General features: G+C 42.2%; 1 protein-coding gene across 4 annotated transcripts in view; it reads left to right on the top strand.

Annotated features, from left to right (window-relative positions):
• The window catches only part of AHCYL2 (adenosylhomocysteinase like 2), a 156,758-nt gene that overhangs the window by 86,992 nt on the left and 48,524 nt on the right, over positions 1-21,242 (top strand). Inside the window, exon 1 of one of the 4 annotated variants that reach the window (XM_037049221.1) lies at positions 11,107-11,473. The exons of 2 other annotated variants lie outside the window; for them this stretch is intronic. In XM_037049221.1, the coding sequence (XP_036905116.1) occupies positions 11,417-11,473 (57 nt within the window). In that variant the 5' untranslated portion in view covers positions 11,107-11,416. Of the gene's footprint in view, positions 1-11,106; positions 11,474-21,242 lie in introns of those variants that run through there. One more of the 4 variants, XM_037049223.1, reaches the window with a different exon arrangement.

Genomic DNA, 21,242 nt, shown 5'->3' with positions numbered 1-21,242 from the left:
AACACACTGGAAGGGATGAATAATAGGTTAGATGAAGCAGAGGATTGAATTAGCTATTTGGAAGACAAGGTAGAAAACATCTAATCGAAGCATCAAAAATTTAAAAAAAATTTAAAAATGAGTATAGTAAAAGGGACCTTTGGGACAATACGAAGCCTAACAACATTCACAACATAGGGGGAAGAAAGAGCAAAAAATCAGAAATCTATTTGAAGAAATAATGACAGAAAACCCCAACCTGGTGAGGGAAAAAGACACACAAGTCCAGGAAGCACAGAGAGTCCCAGACAGGATGGACCCAAAGAGGCCCACACCAAAACACATCATAATTAAAATGGCAAAGGTGAAAGACAAGAAGAGAATCTTAAAAGCCACAAGAAAAAGGCAGTTTGGTACCTGTACCTACAAGGGAGTTTCCATAAAACTGTCAGCTGATTTCCCAACAGAAACATTTCAGGTCAAAAGGGAGTGGCATGAAATATTCAAAGTGATGAAAAGCAAGGACCTACAACCAAGGCTGCGCTTCCCAGTGAGGCTGTCATTTAAAATTGAAGGCGAGCCCTGACAGGTGTGGCTCAGTGGGTTGAGCATCATCCTGCAAAGCAAAAGGTCAGCGGTTCGTTCTCAGGGCACATGCCTGGGTTGCAGCCCAGGTCTCATGCTGGGGGTGTGCGAGGGGCAACCGGTCGCTGTTTATCTCCCACATTGGTGTTTCCCTCCCTTACCCTCTGTCTAAAAATAAATAAAATATTTAAAAAAATGAAATTGAAGGAGAACTAAAGAGCTTCCCAGACAAGGAAAAGCTAAAGGAGTTGGTTACCGCCAACCAGTGGTACAACAAGCGCTAGAGGGCTTGCCTGAAGAAGACAGAGGAGGAGGAGGAGGAGCATAGTTAAGAAAAGGTAAAATGGCAATAAATACACATCTGTCAATAATCACTGTAAATGTAAACGGCTTAAATGCTCCCATCAAAAGACATAGGGTAGCTAAATGGATAAAACAGGAGGGAGATAGGAGAAAACAGTGTGGATAAGGTTGTAGGCTTTGGTGTCAAGTTGAAGAACATTTTTCCATTTAATGGTTTTTGTTTTCTCGGTGAAAAAGGAGTACAAGCAATGTACTGAGTGTAAGGGGTAGAGGTTCTGTATTTGAGAAGAGTAGAGAATATTTGACAACCGATGTGGAGATGAGGAGAAATGAGCGAGTAGGAGAACATGGCAGAATCACTAGGTCGTATTGACCTTCCTGTGTACCTGGGTGGGTGTCAGCAGTCGAGCGGCTCAAGCATAGGCATGACTATTCTATAGTGATAGTCTTGCGTGTCTGAATATGGCCTTTTAAATATCATCATTGTAGCCCTGGCTGGTGTAGCTCAGTGGACTGAGCACGGGCCTGCGAGCCAAAGGATCAAGGTTCGATTCTCAGTCAGGGCACATACCTGGGTTGCAGACCAGTTCCCAGCAGGGGACACACGAGAGGCAACACCATATATTGATGTTTCTCTCTCTCCTTCCCTCCCCTTCTAAAGATAAATAAATAAAAGTCTTTTTAAAAATCTGCATTGTGTGAGACCTCTTACAACCAGGAGTGGACTCCTGTTAACACCACAGCACCAACACACCTTTAAGATGATTGAATTCTCTTCCACAGTCGTCGTCACTGTTAGACTCGACAGAAGATTTTGACGAGACCATCTTTCCCTTGTAAATTTATGGCCCTTAGAAGGTATTTACCACATCTGTAGGCAAGAATTAGCTCATAGCCTTTAAAATCAGAGCAAATTTGTCTTGAAATCATTCAGATCAAGTGATCAACAGCGCAGCTGATCCCCAGTATTCTTAGATTTTATATTTGCAAATTTGCCTACTCACTAAAATTTATTTATAAATGTATTTATTAATCCCACCATTAATACTTGTGGTTGTTTCTTCATTTTAGCGGGCACTCATGGACATGTGCACAGTGGCAGAAATTTGACTCACCCGACATGTATATTCTCTGCTGAGTTCAAACAAGGCATCGCTCTGCCTTCCTGTGTAAGCTTTCAGACTCGAATCCAAGTGTTGTTCTCATGATCTACTCAGTGCCATATTTTTTGCCTTTTTGTGCTTTTTCTTAGGGGTTTCATTGTTTAAAATGTAGCTTAGACGTAGAGCTGAAGTGATGCCTAGTTTTCCCAAGCACAAAAATGACTGTGATACGCTCTATAGAGACAATACATATGTTAGATAAGCTTCATTCAGCCATGAGTTAGTTGGTAAGATGTAAAAAGACAAACAACACCAAGCACTGGCAAGGATGTAAAGTAACTGGAACACTGATATTCTGCCAGTACGAATATAAATTAATACAAGTACTTTGGAAATTTGCTTCCTAGTACCTAACTGAATATATGCATACCCATCACCCTTGATACATACCTAACAGAAATATTTTCATTTTCATGAGCACAACATAAACAAGAATGTTCATAGTGATAATGTTTTTCATGGCCCCCAAAATGAAAACGGGAATGTGTTCAGTAAATTATGAATATCCATGCAATAGGATGCCTTCCAGCAGTAAAAATAAGTGAAGTGCCAAGTGCAGCTTATTGCTCTTAGTGCAACTTGAATAACTCAGAAACATACTGAGCTGGAAAAATACAGGCACTTGAGTGCATCTTATATGACATTTTTTAAATAATAGTTTTGTTTTTTATTTTATTTTTTATAATTTTTTTATTTTTATTTATTTATCTTAGAGGGGAAGGGAAGGAGAAAGAGAGAGAGAGAGAAATATCAATTGTATGGTTGCCTCTCGTGCGTCCCCTGCTGGGAACTGGCCTGCAACCCAGGCATGTGCCCTGACTGGGAATCGAACCGTGATCGTGTGGTTCGCAGGCCCGTGCTCAATCCACTGAGCTACACCAGCCAAAGCATCTTATGTGACATTTATGTCAGGTTTGAAAACAGACAGAACTGGCCAGTCGAGGGTGATAACTGAGAGGGGAGGCCCTAGCGTGCTGGTAATGTTCCATTTCCTCATCTCGGTAAGCAGTTACATAGATGTGCTTTCCAAATTTTACCTAATTATAACTTTTTTGTATTTACTTTTTATTGTATTTTTTCTACCATTTATACCCCCATACCTTCTTCCATCTCTACCCACCCTCAAAGTATAAGTTTTTGATTGGTGTACTTTTTTTGTAGATAAGTTATGCTTCAATAAAAAGTTGTTTTTTTTTAAAAAAAAAAAGAGGCCCTGGCTGGTGTGGCTCAGTGGATTGAGTGTTGGCCTGCAAACCAAAGGGTCGCTGGTTCAATTCCCAGTCAGGGCACATGCCTGGGTGTGGGCCAGGACCCCAGTTTGGGGTGCATGAGAGGCAACCACACATTGATATTTCTCTCCCTCTTTCTCCTTCCCTTACCCTCTCAAAAATAAATAAATAAAATCTTTTAAAAGTAATTTTAAAAAAGAATATAGTGAGAAGTCCACATTCTGCATTTATTTGATAGCTTCATGCTATCATTATTTTACCCTGTACTGCCCCGTCCTTCCTGTCCAACCCCTACTCTGTGATAAAATTGAGGCCCCTGAATGCATATTCCTTCTCACTCTTATTCTGGTTGTATTTAGGGTATTAAACTGATTCCTGACCTAAGTAGAGTTCTATTTCGCTGTGTCAGGAAATTTGAGGGTTGAAGTTCATGCTCCACTCCCAGATTCTAAGGGACTTAACAGAGAGTGGAAAAGGTGGCAGGCTTGGTACCTGCTTTAGGGTGCTGTAGTTTCCGTATTGCTTGGTTGTTTACCTGAGGAACAGTGATTGGATTAGTGAGTGGCAAGGACATACCTATAGCCATACTAGGCACACTGTCGTTAATAGTGAGGTTTCTATTTATGGTTTTGTTAGTTCTTATTCATATCTAAATCCCTTTTCCTTCCTGTACCCTTCAGATGATTGTCCTATATTTTGTTTATTTCGGGCTTTACTCTGAGCTAGCTGTTCTTTATGTCATTTTTCCCTCTGCTGATATTCATTGTTTACTATGTATGAGGTAGTTGAACAAGGCACATAATCTCTGCCCTCAAACAGTTTGAAGTTCTAGTGTGGAAATAGACAAATGATCAATTATATTGTCAGAACTGATATGTGCTATGTTAGAGATGAATCTGGAGGATTTCTCAGTAACTCACAGAATTGATTCTTAACCTAGACCAGGAGGTGGAAGTGTGCACTTAAGGAAATTACAGACGAGGTAAATTTTGAAAGCGCGCGCGCGCGCGCGCGCGTGTGCATGTGTGTGTGTTTCAGAGGATGTGGAGGAATTCAGAGAGCAGAGGCTTAGGAGATATGCAGAGGCTAAGTCGTGAGGGAGGGTCATACTAAGGACTTGGGATTTTATTTGGAAGGTGGTGGGAAGCTATTCAGGCACTATGAGCAGGGAAGTGATGTGATCAGGATTGAAAATGATTGTGCTGGTGATAATCACATTAAAATAAGTTAATTTAATGAATTGAAGTTGGCTTTTCCAGAGGTGGAACTCTCTGGGGCCTTGTCAAAGTGTAGCCCCAACAGTGCTGGCAACATCTTGAGAGCCCTTAAAACTGTAAAGTCCTGGGACCTGTTCCAGACTTAGTAAAATCAAAACCAGCATTTTAACAAGATCTCCAAATAATTAGGAGGCACATTCAAGTCTAAGAAGCACTGATTTGGATGGATATGATGATGGTTGGGCTTTACACAGCCGCTAAGAAGAAGAAAGGACAGGTTGCAAGAGATAGTGTGGAGTCCACGCTCCTCCGTTTGGAAGAGCCTGCTCAGCCCTCCTCCTCACAGGTGCACGCCCAGGACCCCCGACTCCTCCTTTACCTTTCAGCTTAAATGGGGCTTCTCTGATGCCACACTCCCAGTACACGCGATTGCCTTGTAGTCCCGTAGCACCTGCACTTGCGTTATCATCTTTCGTCTTCTCTTGTCATTACTTGTTCAGTTGCCTGCATTCCTCCCTAGACTCTAAGCTCTCAGAGGTCAGGGACTGTCTTTCTTTGCCACCTGGCCCGTGACAGACACCCAGGCAGCACTTGTGGTTTGATTGAATGACTTTGCCCTGTGGAAGGAGAGAAGGTGGATTTGGGTGTGTTGGGGGATGTACCTGTCATGTAGTAGTAACCGTAGTAGCACTGGCGTGTTCCGGGCACTGTTCTGAGTGCATTATATGTGTTAATTTACGTGATCCTCTCAGCAGTCCTGTCAGGGTAGATACTCTTTTTTCTAAAGTTTTTGTTAATGAAGTTAGATACTATTTACATTATTAAAATATACTAAAATTTTTCTTTTTCTTTTTATTATTATTTTTAATTATAGTTTACATTCAACATTATTTCGTATTAGTTTTAGGTGTACAGTGTAGTGGTTAGACAGTCATGTACTTTACAAAGTGTTCCCCCTGAAGGGGTAGATATTCTTTTTTTTTATTAAATCTTTTTTATTGTTATTCTATTATAGTTGTCCCAATTTTTCCCCCTTTGCCCTCCTCTGCCCATCCTACTCTCCCCCAACAGATATTCTTAATATCCTCTTTACAGTCCAGAAAACTGAAGCACAAGGAGCATAAGTGATTCGCCTGAGGTTACTCAGTAAGTGGTGAGTCAAGATTTCAAACCGGGCAGTCTGGTACTGCTCAGCCGTGTCTGGTTTCAGACAAAACAGCTTCCTGGCACTATGCTAAGTGCTTTCCATGTATTTGTATGTACTATTTAATCTTTATAGCATCAAAGTGAGGAAGGTATTGTTATCTTATTTTACAGATGAGATCTCAAAGGTTTAAAAACTTACATAGCTTACTCAGAGATACATAGCTAGTCAGTGATGGAGCCCTTAAAACCCAAGCCTTTAAACCCGGGGCTGTCCAGCTCTAAAGCCTGTGTGGTCTTTGCCAGTAGTGATGACACCTCCATGTGGAGTCTGAAATGCCTGTGGGATATGAGACTTTAGCCCATTGAGGAACTGACAGGTAGGATGCCTAACATTTAAGTGTGGGGGAGGGGGATACCTTACTTCCAGTCACTTGGGTAGCATTGGTTTGAAGAGGCAAGGAAGATTTGAGGCCTAGCAATTGCAGCCAGCCTCAGGTTTGACCAGGTGGAATTTTGAACTCAGGCGATTAGGAACCTTAGCCTCTACAATAAGCTGGAACTTAGATGACTAAGGAGTAATTATTGCTTTTTCTTAATGGCCTCAGAGAAACCAGATGGATTAGAAATACTGAATGTCAGTACTGGAAGGAACCACTTCTGACCTTCCCCAGTCCACTCTTACCCATTTACCCTCGTTAATAGTAAGCACCCTGAAGAAGAGTCATTAGGTGACTTGCCAAAGTCTAATAAAACCATTAGCAACAAGCCAGAAACAGAGGATGGGGTCACACTCTTACGTTCTTTGCCCTGTGCCTTATGACTCTCTAGGTTGAAGATTTATCACTTCTTGTTTAAAACTGTTCTACCATTATACTACTTTTTTTCAGTGCCTGGTTCTTTTTGACTTTGACCCCTGGAAATATTAACTTCGTGCCCTTTTCCTCTCCGGCTCCAAGCATGTACCCTCTGACCAGTATGGCTTGTGTTCATTAATGATGAAGCTGCTATCCGATTACCCCTGATAGGAACATAACTGGCACATGGAACTTTAAATTGTTCTTCTTGGAGTTAAAACGTAATTCTTTTAAGCTGTATATGTGTTGGTCAAATTTTGTAAAGGAGAACACTGGGCACAGTTTGTGTAACTTTTTTGAGGTCGCCAACTCCTCTCCTAGATGCTAAGGGTGATTATTTGGATGACCGGGTGCAGGGCTGTCACCCCGGTCCTGTGTCTTCTGGGGCACGTTGGGGTAAAACGAAATTCGGTCGGAAAGAGATGATAACTAGCACTTACACCCACCTTAGGCCTTACCGAGTCCCATTCCATTAGTAAACCTTTAGCTCTGTGATAACTGCTTTTTATTTTTATTTCGGAAAGGTGAAGACTGCATAGCATAGTGATGGAGAGCTGCTGTTCTCTGTTGTTACAGGAAGGTGTAGTGAGGATGCAGTTTCAGATAAAGTCTATTTTAGTTATAACCTACACAAAAAAACCCCAAAATACGTCACAACTGAAATGACATTTGGTTTAGCTTGCCAAAGTGATGTATTTAATTTTTTTTTAAATTTTATTTATTTATTTATCTTTAGAGGGGAAGGAGAGAGGGAGAGAGACATCAATGTATGGTTGCCTTTCGCGCGTCCCCTGCTGGGAACTGGCCTGCAACCCAGGCATGTGCCCTGACTGGGAATCGAACAGCGATCCTCTGGTTCGAAGGCCTGTGCTCAATCCACTGAGCTACGCCAGCCAGGGATGTATTTAAATTTTTTTAATGATTTTTTTAAGGTTTTATTTTTTTATTTACCTTTAGAGGGGAAGGAGAGAGGGAGAGAAACATCAATGTATGGTTGCCTTTTGTGCATCCCCTGCCGGGAGTTGGCCTGCAGGGAACTGGTCTGCAACCCAGGAATGTGCCCTGACTGGGAATTGAACCACGATCCTCTGGTTCGCAGGCCTGTGCTCAATCCACTGAGCTACACCAGCCAGGGCCAAATTTTTTAAAAATCATATATATATATGGAGAGAGAGAGAAAGAGAAAAGCAGAAACATCAATTTGTTGTTCCACTTATCTATGCATTCATGATTGCCTCTTGTGTGGGCCCTGATGGGGGATCAAACCCACAACCTTGGGTTATCAGAATGACGCTCTTACCAAGTGAGCCACCTGGCCAGGGCCTCAAAGTGATATATTTTATACATGTTTATTCTTTTATTCACAACCCTGGTTTCCTTAAAGTCATTTTTTTCCATGTATTAACACTACTGTGAGCATAATCATCTTCCAGTTATTTAATAAATGATTATGTAGAAAACATTAATAGGAGCACCAATTATCTAGTCATTTGCTATCCCTGAAATATTTGAAGGGTTGGGTTTCACTCTGGCAGTAAAGTAATCTCTTGCCCTCAATTTGTCCCTAAAAGCTTCCGTATGATGTGGGTCATAATGGATAATAATTGATGCAGATCAAGCAATGAAAAGTTGGAAAGTGGATGCTATATTCCTGCAGAAATAATATTGTAATTAAGGCCCTGGCTGGTGTAGCTCAGTGGATTGAGCGTGGGCCTGTGAAGCAAAGGGTCGCCAGTTCGATTCCCAGTCAGGGCACATGCCTGGGTTGCAGGCCAGGTCCCCAGTCGGGGGGACCCATGAGAGGCAACCACACACTGATGTTTCTCTCCCACTCTTTCTCTTTCCTGTCCCCTCTCCCTAAAGACAAATAAATAAATAAATAATATTGTAATTAAGGATTACAATGCTAGTGAGGACTCACCACAAGTAAGTTAGAGCTGTGGTCCGTAATACGACTATATATAACCTGGACATATAAAATAATGTTTCAGATTCTATAAAATGGACACAAATATATCAAACACATTGACTAATATATAATCAATAATGTATTAGGCAACTTACCCCCAGAACGCTGTGAGGTATACACACAACATAAAAAATTTGACAAGCCTTTACTATATGCCAGGCCCTGCAGGCAGATCAGCCCTGGCTCAGCCCCAGAGATCCTGGAGTCTAACCAGAGATGGCACATGTGCACAGGAAAAATAATATGGGGAGGTGTGAAGATAGGGACGTGACTAAAGAATAAGAGGCAAGGGAGATTCCATGGCAGAAGTATCATTGGAGCGGAACCTTGAGGAATTTGAGTAAGTAAAGATGACGGAAGAAAAGGCAGAGTGAATGCATTTCAGTTTGAGGAAATGGTCTAAGCAGAGGGCATTGAGGTGGGAAAGGACAACATAATAATGACATAAGTAAGAACCCTCATTTATTAAGTACTTGGTATGTACACACTTTCAGAATTCTCCCTTCAGTCCTGTGAGATGGCTATGATTATTTCCACTGTACAGATTAGAAGACGGGAGGGGTAGAGAGGTTAAGCAGCAAAGCCAGGTTTCCAACCCTGGTCTGTTTCACTCCCAAACTAGGGCCCTGTGCTGCCATGCTCTGCAGTCTTCACGTTCAGAAAACAGCAGGTAACACAGCTGACCTGCAGGTAGAGTCCATATAGGGATGTGCAGTGGAAGATCCTCCTGGAAAGGGTTTATAGAGGTTTTTTAGGAGGCAGTGAAAATGGACAGGTAGGGGTAGAAGAGAGGCTTGGCGGGGGAGGGCTCAAAAATAATTGGCAATTGATTGTTCTGGGGACAAGGATGATGGAGGTTTTATATCTGGTTGACAGGGAACAGAGGCAGAAAAGTGAGGGGGGAAAGCTTGTTTGGAGGGTGAAGGAAAGTAAAGATGGAGCAATCATTTTGATTTCAGATATGTTGCATTTAAAACACAGATGAAAGACAGCATGGGAAATTTAGGCAGCAGATTATTAAGTTTGTATTAAAAGGAAGACCAGAGGACAATAACTGGAGGTTGTTTAGAGCTAAGGCTTTTTATAAAAATAGACACCCTGACATCAGAGGGACCTTCTTGCTCCTGCATTTCACCAACTTTCTGTATCTTATCACTCAAATTGCTTCACTCCTTAGCTCCTCTGTGACAACTCTTTTACCTCCACCTCTGCTGCTCCTCATTCTTATTGCATTCGATCCCCACCTGCCCTGTGATCTCTAATCCTTCGACACCTGCATTCACCTGGCCCACAGTCCCCTTCTGTTTTCACTTGCCTTTCTTTCTAGTCTGTACCTCCAGGTCAGCCACTTGAGTTCTGCCCTCTGTGGCATCTTGCAATACCTCCTCCCCTAGACATCACCTCCTCTCCTAGACATCACCTCCCTCTCCACTCCACTCCACATCCAAAGGACTGTCTTCTTAACCAGTGAAGGCCCTAAAGTGCACTGAATCTGTAATCCTAACTATAATGTTATGACTATCAGCTCCAGAGAAATGATCCTCTGCGATGGGAACTGACACCATTAAAGAGTCCTTGGTTCTTGAAGAGGACCAAAGTAGGCATATCTTGTTGGGCTTCGTTTTTTTTTTTTTTTTAAAGATTTTATTTATCTTTAGAGGGGAAGGGAAGGAGAGAGGGAGAGAAACGTCAATGTATGGTTGCCTCCCATGGGTCCCCCGCTAGGAACCGGCCCGCAACTCAGGCACTCGCCCTGACAGGGAATCAAACCGTGATCCCTTGCTTCGCAGGCCTGCACTCAATCCACTGAGCTACACCAGCCAGGGCATTGTCGGGCTTCTTTTGTGCCTAAAATCTATGGTACTTTTGTTGGAATGAATAAGAAGGTAAAAATAGGTTAAGTCACCTTTTTTCTAGTTTTGTTTCCTTTCCAAACATCTGAAATATGCAGAGCAGAAAGCTGGCATGGCATAGAGAGGAAACAGCTTCTGAAGTCTCTTCAGGTTATAGTGTACACAGCTACTGTGTTCACATTCCGTTTCTTCCTGAAACCAGACCCGTGAGTAAGAACCTGCATTGGATGGGGGCTCGAAGGCAGCACTCCTCTTGACCCAAAACCCTGGCTCCCTCTGAACCCATACCGTGCTAGCTCCTGACTAACCCAAAAAAAGCAGCTAATTCACAATTGGTGCCCGTGCTGTTGATGCAGCCGTCATAGACCTTCTTGCACACAGCACAGGGAGCCAGCAGGGGGAGCTGTAGTCCTAACAGTTTCTCAAAGATCCTCGAGGAAGCTCGGATTTTGTAAGAGATCTTCCCTGGCTCCATCTGAATCTCCCGTGCAATAAGAATTTAGCTTGAGATATGCCTGAGTTTGGTGCCAAACCCCTGGTGTGAGCAGACAGGGAGCTTCTGGATAGCTGTTTAAACTTGAAAACCATCAGGAACTCTTGATTTTAAGGAAACGCCTATTTACTGTACTGATTAAGCAACTTGAGAAATGGGAGTGCCTTCTTGACCTCGATACTTATTGATTTTGGTATCAGCACCTGCAGTGACGTGTACTGAGGGGCTGGAGGAAATTAACAAGAGCCTTACACTCTGGGAAAGGGAGGAAGCCTGACTGTGGCTGCAGAAAGTCCCCACCGGGGAGCTGGGGGTAGAGTGGGGAGCATTAAACAGTGGGTGCCCTGTAGGAAGTTCAGTGCCTGGGTGCAGAACCTTGCGTCAGCTCTGATTTTGAATCAGAAACAGAAGCTTTGAAGCTAACCACTAAGGGACTAGATAGGCAGTTAGAGAATGATCTTGATTTGAATAGGAAGTCTGTGTGAAAGGGGATACAGCTTCTGCTAGACATTGTGAGCTTCTGAATCACTAGGTTAGGTTCTGCTTCGGGGCACTCAGAAAGCCCCGGCATTTCCAAACCAGCTTTCCCTTTTGCTTCAGGACATACATTCCCCCAGCCTGCACTATGGAGAAGTGGGACGGTAATGAGGGCACCTCGGCTTTTCACATGCCCGAGTGGATGGTGAGTTCTTCCGTCACTTTGCTCTTCCTTCTGTTTCTTGATAATGAGGCCACCAGCTCTGACAGGTGACAGGGATCATCTATGAGAAAGGCCTACCAAGACCTGTGTGGTTGGGGAAAAAGTTATTATTCTAATTTCTGATTATTTTCTGTCTTGGATCACCCCTGTTTCTTAATTACAAGTCGGGGAAGCTGGGGAAGGTCTGAGAGCTGCGTGGTCAGAGTCAGCTTCTTGCGTGGCTGTGCTGAGCTGGAGCTCCTACTGCTGCTGGTGCGTGGCATGGGTTGTGTTATCCTGTGGATTGCTTTGCATTCGATTTACAAGCCGATGCTTTGTTTGTTTCTCATGTGGATTTTAAAAAAAAGAATGCAGGCATACCTCACTTTATGGTGTTTCACAGATGTTCCATTTTTTGCCAACTGAAGGTAAGAATCCTGCACCAGCAAAAAGAGCAGGACTTGCCTTATTGCAGTTCTTGCTTCATTGCAGTGGTCTCGACCAGCGAGTCTCAACCATTTTCATCTCATGACACACATAAAATACTTACTAAAATTCTGCAGCACACCAAATATATATATATATTTTTTAATTTTATTTATCTTTAGAGGGGAAAGGAAGGAGAGAGAGAGAGAGAAATATCAATGTATGGTTGCCTCTGGTGTGTCCCCTGCCGGGAACTGGCCCGCAACCCAGGCATGTGCCCTGACTGGGAATCGAACCGCGATCTTGTGGTTCGCAGGCCTGCGCTCAATCCACTGAGCTACACCAGCCAGGGCCAAAAATATATTTTTTACTGAGATGACAAAAAATACGTATAATTTTGATTCATTCACACCAGATGGCCATTGTTGTGTTTGGCTGTTGTCATTTTTTTAAAAAAGGTTTTTATTTATTTACTTCTTAGAAGGGAAGGAAGGGAGAAAGAGAGGGAGAGAGTGTGTGAGAGATACATCAATTGGTTGCCTCTCACATGCCCCCAACTGGGGAATCTGGCCTGCAATCCAGGCATGTGTCCTGACTGGGAATCAAACCTGCGGACCTTCTGGTTTGCAGGCTGGCACTTAATCCACTGAGCCACACCAGCCAGGGCTGTTGTCATTTTTTAAAATTTGACAGTCTAAGGGAAAAGAGGTCAGTGCCCTTGACTAAATAATAGGATATCATTTTTAAAAATTCTTACAAGCCCTGGCTGGGTAGCTTAGTTAGAGTATCATCCCAATATGCCAAGGTTGTGGATTCGATACCTGGTCAGGGCACATAGAAGAATCAGGATGCACAAATAAATGGAACAACAAATTGATGTTTCTCTTTCTCTCCCCCTCTCTCTTTCTCTCAAAATCAATAAATAAAAATTAAATAAAAATTCTTACAGCACACGTTTTGAAAATCGCTGCTTTAGATAGAACCCACAATATCTCTGAAGTGTGCCTGTAGTGAGGGGCAGGGGGTGGACCCAGAACTCCCAGAGATGGTGCTCCCTCAAGTCTCTGAAAAGATTTAAGACATTTCTCCTCTATCTGCCCATGTTTTTCCCTCTCCAGTCAAAACATTTCCCCAGGTATTCTTTATATGTGTATGTCTAAGAAGTAGAAACTATAGCTCCTTTATTACCATTCTTCAAAACATCACATTTGCCTGATCGAGGTTTTTAATATAATGGTAAGAAGGACTTATTTGTTGCTAAGAGCTACCACCTAAAACCTAATATTTTACATCCAATGTCACCCTGGCTGGGTAGCACAGTTGTTTGGACCGTGGTCCTGTGCACCAAAAGGTTGCGAGGTGGATCCCCAGTCCGGATGCACACCTGGGTTGCCGGTTCGATTCCTGGCGGGGAGCATGTGGGAGGCGGCCAGTTGGTGTTTCTCTCTCACGTCAATGACTCTCTCCCCCACTCCCCCACTTCTTTTCTCTCTAATCAATGAACATATCTCTGGGTGAGGATTAAAAAAGAAAAGAAAAATGTATGTAAAAATAAATGAAAACAGCAACCATTCTTATGTTCCTGACTGTGGTTTCTTGTAGGTTTAGACTGATTTCTTACAGTCTGTGCTGTCTTGTGTTTTATGTGTGTGTGGTTTCATGTACATACATACATGAAATTGTGGACTTAAATAAATAACCATCAATGCAATTGAATGTATACTAAGTCTCACAAAGGGCCACTGAGGAGCCCGTGTTTCAACTCTCACTGTTACAACTATTGTTTACTCTTTTTCTTGGGTTCTTGCTGTTGTTGTTTTTGAAAATTTCGTTTCAGAATCTTGAGCTCAGCTTTAAAGTGTTTGATAGAAAGAAATCCTACCGATCCACAGGCTTATTTCAAATAACGTAGTGCTTTAGAATTCGTGGAAAGGATTCATATAATAATTCCAGTTTGGTTTTTTAATCTCCAGCTACTCACTGATAACATGAAAGAGGAGCCAAACATCTGGTTTTCGTTGGTGATGGGGAGGGGCCACATTAAGATACTAAACTTTGGCCCTGGCTGGTGTGTCTCAGTGGATTGAGCACCGGCCTGCGAACCTGACGATCGCGGTTCGATTCCCAGTCAGGGCACATGCCTGGGTTGCAGGCCAGTTCCCGGCAGGGGTGAGTTCCCAGCAGGGGATGCATGAGAAGCAACCATACATTGATGTTTGTCTTCCTCTCTCCTTCCCTTCCCCTCTAAAGATAAATAAATAAAACATTAAAAAAAAAAGACACTAAACTTTGGTACCTCCCTAAAGGAGTGTTACAGAAGACTTCCACAGGACATCGTGTGCCAACTCAGAAGCAGCGCCAGTTTTTGTAGTAACTCTTAATCTTGTACCAGTCCTCACTGTCTTACCTGCTAAGCACATCTTCAAGAGGGGCTCCTGCTGAACTTTCACCTACTAATCTTTTTATTTTTGTGAACAAGGAAACTCTCCTAAAGGAATTAGTGCAACTGTTACTTAAGGGATTTGACTTAGGACTTCCCAGCTTTTAGAATATATTCTTTAAAGCACAGGTCTGCTGTTTTCAGTAGATTATCTCTTTTTTAGTGGTTTCTTGATCATTCTCTCTCAAAAACTAGAAAAATACCTTTGATCAGTAGGTTTGTTTTAAACAAAAACAACGAGAAAGAGTAGGGAGGAGGGGCTTATCTTCAAAATTCAGCTTTTTCATCTATATTTCTTTGCCAAAAGACTTAATTAACCTCATGAGGCTTTCCTTCACATACTGCACAAATCATTAGTTTCTGACCTGGTCTGGAAATGTTGCTTTAAGCTGCCACCAATGTCCACTTAGCCAGCAAAGTGAACCCCCAAACACCCTCTAGTGTGTTGCCTATAGGTTTCCAGACCTCATCTGTGAAATGTTAGAGAGCCTTTGAATCCCTGAGGGAAAACCCTGGAGCCAGCTCCCATGCTGGGCAGAAATTTCAGTTTAAGAAAGCTTTAACAAATGTCGGACTCATGTTCCAGTTTATATATCACTGTAATGAGACTTCCACTGAGGCTAACCCAGCCTCCAAAAGAAATATAACAAGGCTCTCAAACTTTCTTTCAGGAGGAAAGTTTAGCAGGGAAAGTGCATTATAACACCTCCCTTTACATTAACCATCAGAAAAGGGACTCGATACCCCTGGAAGGACAGGACACAGACCAGACAGCAGCTGACAGTACTCACATCTCTGATTCCAGCAGGGAAATAAGCCAGGACGAAGTTTGAAGAACCCTAGTCTTGAGAACGGACAAGGTAGACCTCCAGTTACACTCCATCAGTCACGGAAAGCTTCTGTCGGAGCCCCTGCTACTCACCTGTTTTCACGTGAAGGATTTTCTAAGGCTTGTTCAGGCAGCTTTGCTGCTAAAAGGTTGGGGAACACATCCTTTAAATTTTTTTTTAATAAATATGTTTTTACTTCCCCTGAGAAATCTTCAGTCCCTCTTAGTAGGTGAAATACCTCCTTTAATGTCGCATGGCAATCAGCAGCGACCTTTTTTTTTTTAGATTCTACATTTGAATATTTCCTCCTCCCACCCAGGCTCTGTGTAGTACATGGTACTTTTCCGTAGGAAATCAATCTTGAGTACTCAGCCAGCTGGTTACCTGATCTTTTGGCGAAAAGTAATCCCCTTTATAGGTAAAGATGTGTTTTAGCAGCTCATTTGGCTTGGAAGGGAGAGACGTCTCTAAGAATCCTTGAACCGTATCTACTTGGAAGTGTGACAGACACCTTTAAGGTACCTGGTAAACAGTGGTAGAGATAGTTTGGCTGTAACTCTGGGTCAGGATTGACATTTAAAGCAGAGATCCATTTGCAAAACTGATGAAAACTATGGGGCCTCTCCCAGGAAAACACACACACACACACACAAATGTTGCATTTTGGCCGGGGAAGGGGTCGGGGGTCTAGACAGCTATGGCTCTAGCTAAAGAACTTTTGACCTAAAAAACCTGAAAGGTTAATTTTGATACTGTGTGTTGTATAGTCTTCACAGCCCTCTCAGATACATTATTTTATTCCTTAGCACACATTTGAAATAAGCAAAGTAGATGTTATTGTTCCCAATTTTCCAATGAGGATTTATAGATATTGAGTGCTGGAAATGTTGAGGGATGGAGATACAGAGAGAGAGGATCTTTGGTCATCACCTTCGTGTATTTCAAAATGAATTGTTTTCTCTTGGCCTGATGGATCCTCTGTAGGTTAAATAGATCTGTTATCCTCCACAGAAGGCCTATTTTTCTTAAGGTATTAAACATCTATTTTTGTTAGCTTTAAACTGTGGAAATCAGAATCAGACCCAGTTGGTTATGAAGGTTCACTTCGTTCTAAGGTCTGACCTTTGAAATGACCTTTTCTTTTCTGCCTTTGAATATGCCTTCCTAGTGTGACCACCGATGGGATCAAATGGTTGGCTGAGGAGAGAGTCAAGAGAAGCAGGGCTGCTGTATTCAGGCTGGGAGACAGTACTAGAGCAGTGATTCGCAAAGTGTGGTCCCCAAACCAGCAGCATCAGCATCGCCTGGCAGCTTGTTAGAAATGCAAAACCTTGGGCCCCACCCAGATTTACTAAATCAGAAACTCGGAGTGGGGTCCAGCAACGTGTTCTAATAAGGCTTCCAGGTGAGTTTGAAGCACCTCAAGTTTGAGAACTGCTTTGTTCGATAAGCCCATTAAGTGGTAAGGCTTCTCCTGTCTGTAACAGTATCCTATAATGTCTGTGGTTGTGTTTTGTATATATCTGCAGCACCCTTTGGTGCAAGTCTAGTGACTTAAGCCATTGGACGAAAGAATTCCTTCTCACCTGAGGAAAATGAGGAACGACCTGAAAGTGTCCAGGGTGAACATCCTTGGTTATCACGAGCAGAAGTTCAGAGATCCAGCCAGCAAGCAGAAAAATATTGGTCTATCTCATTTCTTGAAATTCAGAGTAATAGATCAGTATTGTTATGGGTGATGGTAAACATCAGTAATTGAATTCAGTAATTTGTTTTAATTTCTGGCGGTGGCATTGGACAGAGTTGCCAATTAATGGGCTGTTCCATTTAAAACTCTCATATGATTGGCCATTTCAGAATTGTGATTTGATCAGAGCTCTAAAGTCATCTGGGATGATGTCATTTCTGAGACCCAGTCTGATAAGAAAGTAAATGGAAGGAGTAATTAAATTAAGAAGAGTGAAGGAGGACTAATGGACCCAAGATGAGGACCGGGGGAGTTTGGGGCCTTCTGATGCGTTAGGTTGGTACAGTGGGGAGAGCTTCAGCTCTGAGATAAACACAGGCTCCTGGTGCTAGTCCCATCGTTTACTTACCACGAGACCAGAGGCAAATGGAATTTGTTCTCGAAGAGCTGCACTTTCCTGATTTGCCAAATGGGGATAATAATACCTGTATTTTAAGATTCTTATGCTGATTAATAGAAGTGGCATACACAGGGCTGTGTGTAGGTACTGGATAAATATTAGTCCTCTTCCCCTTATTCTGTTCTTCCAGAGACCTTTTCTCTCAAAATAAAGATTATTCTAAAAAATAACCTACCATTTTATGTTCTTGCTTCTGCTCAACAAGCTGTCTCTCTCTTTCTTTCTTTCTTTTTTTTTTTTTAGGAAGAATTTGAATCACATTCTCATCCTGTCTCTATAAATTACAGTTGAAATAGATTTTCTATTCACAGGCCCCCTTTCAGAAATCAACAAATAAATTATGTGATTCTCTGCCCTTTCATTTGACTCAGTTTGGTATGTAACAAGGTCATCGTGATCCTGGGGACTCTGAGGCCATCGAAAACCCCCCTTCGTAGTCATAACTTCCACAAAACAGTTTGTGAAAAACTTTTTTGAAAAAAACTGATGTAGTCATTCAGCACCTAATCAGCACCAATCTTGAGATGGGACTAGAAATCAAATGTCAAAACCTATATAAAAGATGCACAATTAAGTGTATAGCACCAGTCTCCTGTCTGACCAACCCAAGGACACAGAGTGCACGGTAGAGGCTGCCTGAGGGCTTTGTACCGTGTTTATTCTTACCACCTTAATAAATTCCCTCATTGTTTTAATGGTCTGTGGTTAATTTTTTTTTTCTGATGAGACTAGGTTAACAAAAATCATCTGAAATGGAAAAGGAGGAAGTAAGGTTAAAAAGGAACCTAATTAGCAGGGTAATTATAGCAGGCAAAAAAGTGCCCTGGTTATATAAGTACACTATTGTTATCTGAGTGCAAGTTGGGCCTTGTCAAGGGACTTGTTAAGGTTTAGAGGTCAGAGGGTCCACGTAATTAGGTGTTAAGGGAAAAAATAAAATAAAAGCAAAACAGCCGTCAGATTAGGAATGGCTGATGAGCCACTAAGAGAAATGCCTTATTAAATTGGGTTCAACTGCTGGAGGGGTTGTCAGGCAGCTTCAGGGAGTCCAGGGAAGGGTAGCACCCCACCCCCCAACCAAAAAAAAAAAAAAAAAAAAACAACGAGAGCCAACAGAATTGCTGATGCAGAAAGTTTAAAGGCCTACCCGCAAGGGTCCCTGACCGCAGAGGTGGCAGTAGGGCTGGAAATGTCACTATGCTGAGCAACAAGAAGAAATACATTGTCAGTGGCAACTCTGGGATTAAAGCCCAGGTGAGGCTAAGCTCTTGTTTACCGGTCTTGCTGCTGCAATAGCCATTCATGTGAAAGGACCGCCGCTTCCCCCTCCTTTCCTGCTTTCATCCCTCCTCTGGCATGAGGTGAGCTGCCCCTTTCCGAACAGTCTCTGTCCCTCCCTGGCCTTGGTGCCTCTTGGAACCAGGCGGTTCTCTCGGGAATGAAAAAATGGGGATTACCTTAAAGGACTCTTTGATTTCAGACGGAGGTAAATTAGGGGTAGAATGTACAGAAGTACCCGCCCCCCCAGGGTGAGTACGCACGTTACTGTGTTACTGGGTGAACTGTTGAGTGAGGAATGTAATAACATTTAATTATTGAGGGCAGGTGAGCGCCAAGGATGACCTACTTAAAACGTGTTCTGCTCGTCAGTGAAAGATCAACATTTATTTCCCTGGAGAATTGTATAACATTCTACATAAGTGGTTAGTCTCTGTCTAATGGTCTTCTGTTCTAAAGAAACTGGAGTTCAGTATCTAACAAGTAAAGTTTAGAACCCTATGTCTCTGAGTGGAGAAAGCCTACGTAGTCTTCTTTAGTGTCAAAAGACAGCCTACATTTGACCTGCGTGGAAGGCATAACTGTAAATGGAGAAGACTATAGAGGAGAGAGCTCAGCTTGGGGAAACTGGTTTGCGATGATGACGATGCGGCCGGATAGCTACATGGTTTCGTGTCGTTGGGGAAAATGTATGTGAACCCCACCCCCCTCCTAGGGAAGTGGAGTGACTGGCCCCCTCTAGTGGTGTGTGGGTGGGAGGGGGGCTGTCAGCATTCCTCAGGCAGAGTTGATCTGTTACTCTATTTTTATATTATTCTTTTTGGCACTGCTAAAGGTAATGACTCATTGTGACCTTTGGAAAGTCAATTAATATTCCTTTTCCTAGATGGGCTTCTAAAAAAGAATAAAGACAAGTCATTGTCTTGAACAAGGTTGGTGAAAGGGAAGCCAGGGTTTTGAGCTTGACTTCTATCCCCCACCCGCCTCTTCACACCCACCTTCTTCCCCTTCCCAACTTTTTTCACCCTGAAGGATTCTTTTAACTTTAGACTGGGCTCATACTTACCATGTTTACTTAATATTCAGCCACATACAGTGAAGACAGAATAGACTACTTCAGATTCATTTCAGAACATGGCTGCCTACCATATGTCAGGCATTTGTGTCTAGAATATAAGGGTGAATAAGATACACAGCTCTTGCCTTTATGGAGCTGATCACTTGTACAGAACACAGGTGGATGGTTGGGTTCAGCGTGATGGTGCTGTGGTGGGAGATGTGTATGAAAGTTCATGTGTATCCCATAGGAGTGTGTAGAAAGGGCACTTTTTCTTTTTTGGAACAAATTCCTACTTGAGCAAAATAATCAGTTTTACCATTTTCATTTTGCAAAAGAGCTTCTAAGCCAATGAATTTTCCTGTTGCTGAAAATAATTTACAGACTCTAAAGTACTACACGGGCTTTGTTGTTACAGCTCAGAAAATGCTGTGAATTCCCCTAAAAGACGTGCTGAGCTGATTCAGTTTGGCACTGGTTCCTCCGTCTCAGTACTCAAGTGACTCAACAGTTACCTCTGACTGCAGGAAATGAGCATCAGTTACTGCCCTCGTTCTCGGCATGCTGTATCTGTGTTCTGCCCACCAGGGAACATCTATTTATTTTGAAAGGTAGCATCAGTTGTCAAGTCTTCGATACTTCCCCCTCCCTGCCACCTTGGATCCAGAATAATCTAAGCAATTATGCAAACATTCAGTGGAGGTGGGGAAGTTACTGTATTTTGATGTGTGTGATGTACTCCCATGTAGAGTGGGCACCCACGTTTTTGGCCTAAACTTTCAGGAAAAATATCTTTCATTTTAATTTTTTAATTCAATTATTTATTTTTTTATGCTTAGATACTTTTTTTTTTTTTGTCCTGGCTGGTGTTGCTCAGTGGTTTGAGTGCTGGCCTGCGAACCACAAGGTTGCCAGTTCAGTCAGGGCACATGCCTGGATTGCAGGCCGGGTCTCCAGTGGGGGGCACATGAGAGACAACCACACATTGATGTTTCTCTCCCTCCCTTACTCCCTCCATTCCTCTCTCTAAAAATAAATAAAATCTTTTTTTAACTTTTTTTAAAGAAAATCTTTAAAAAATTTTTTTTGCACATTTATTTTTGAACATATGCTACAAAAAATTTTGTGTAACAAATAATTACAAAACACAAAAACAGATACAAGGTACAAGAAATTTTATGTATACTGTCCATGTATAATGGGTATCTTTATTTTTCCCTCAAAAATTTGGGCAAAAAAGTGCAAATCATACACAGCAAAATGTGGTATTTGTCGAAATGATACTAACTTTGGTAAAGTGTTATAAAGTATCAGCTGGAACCTGCAACAGTAGGGAAAAGAGATCAGAATGCAAGAAAGTTATCAGATAATTGTCCAAAATGCACTCTCAGGTACCGAGGTTTATACATATTCTGTCTATTCACTTATTCCTCTACATTTGTTATATTATAGTTAATAAGTGATCAGTCTTATAGCTTTTAGGTTTTTTATACCAAACATTAAAAATAATTAATGTTTACTGTAGTAACTAGTACCGAAAAGCTAATTAATACATCTTTAAAAATTACAGTGACTACCTGCAAAGAGCTCTGAG

This window comes from Sturnira hondurensis, unplaced genomic scaffold (genome assembly GCF_014824575.4).
Source record: "Sturnira hondurensis isolate 20B ecotype Veracruz unplaced genomic scaffold, ASM1482457v3 Scaffold0006437, whole genome shotgun sequence".
Lineage (NCBI taxonomy): Eukaryota > Metazoa > Chordata > Mammalia > Chiroptera > Phyllostomidae > Sturnira > Sturnira hondurensis.
The sequence above is the reverse complement of the archived record's forward strand: the minus strand, read 5'-3'. Positions and strand labels throughout refer to the sequence as shown.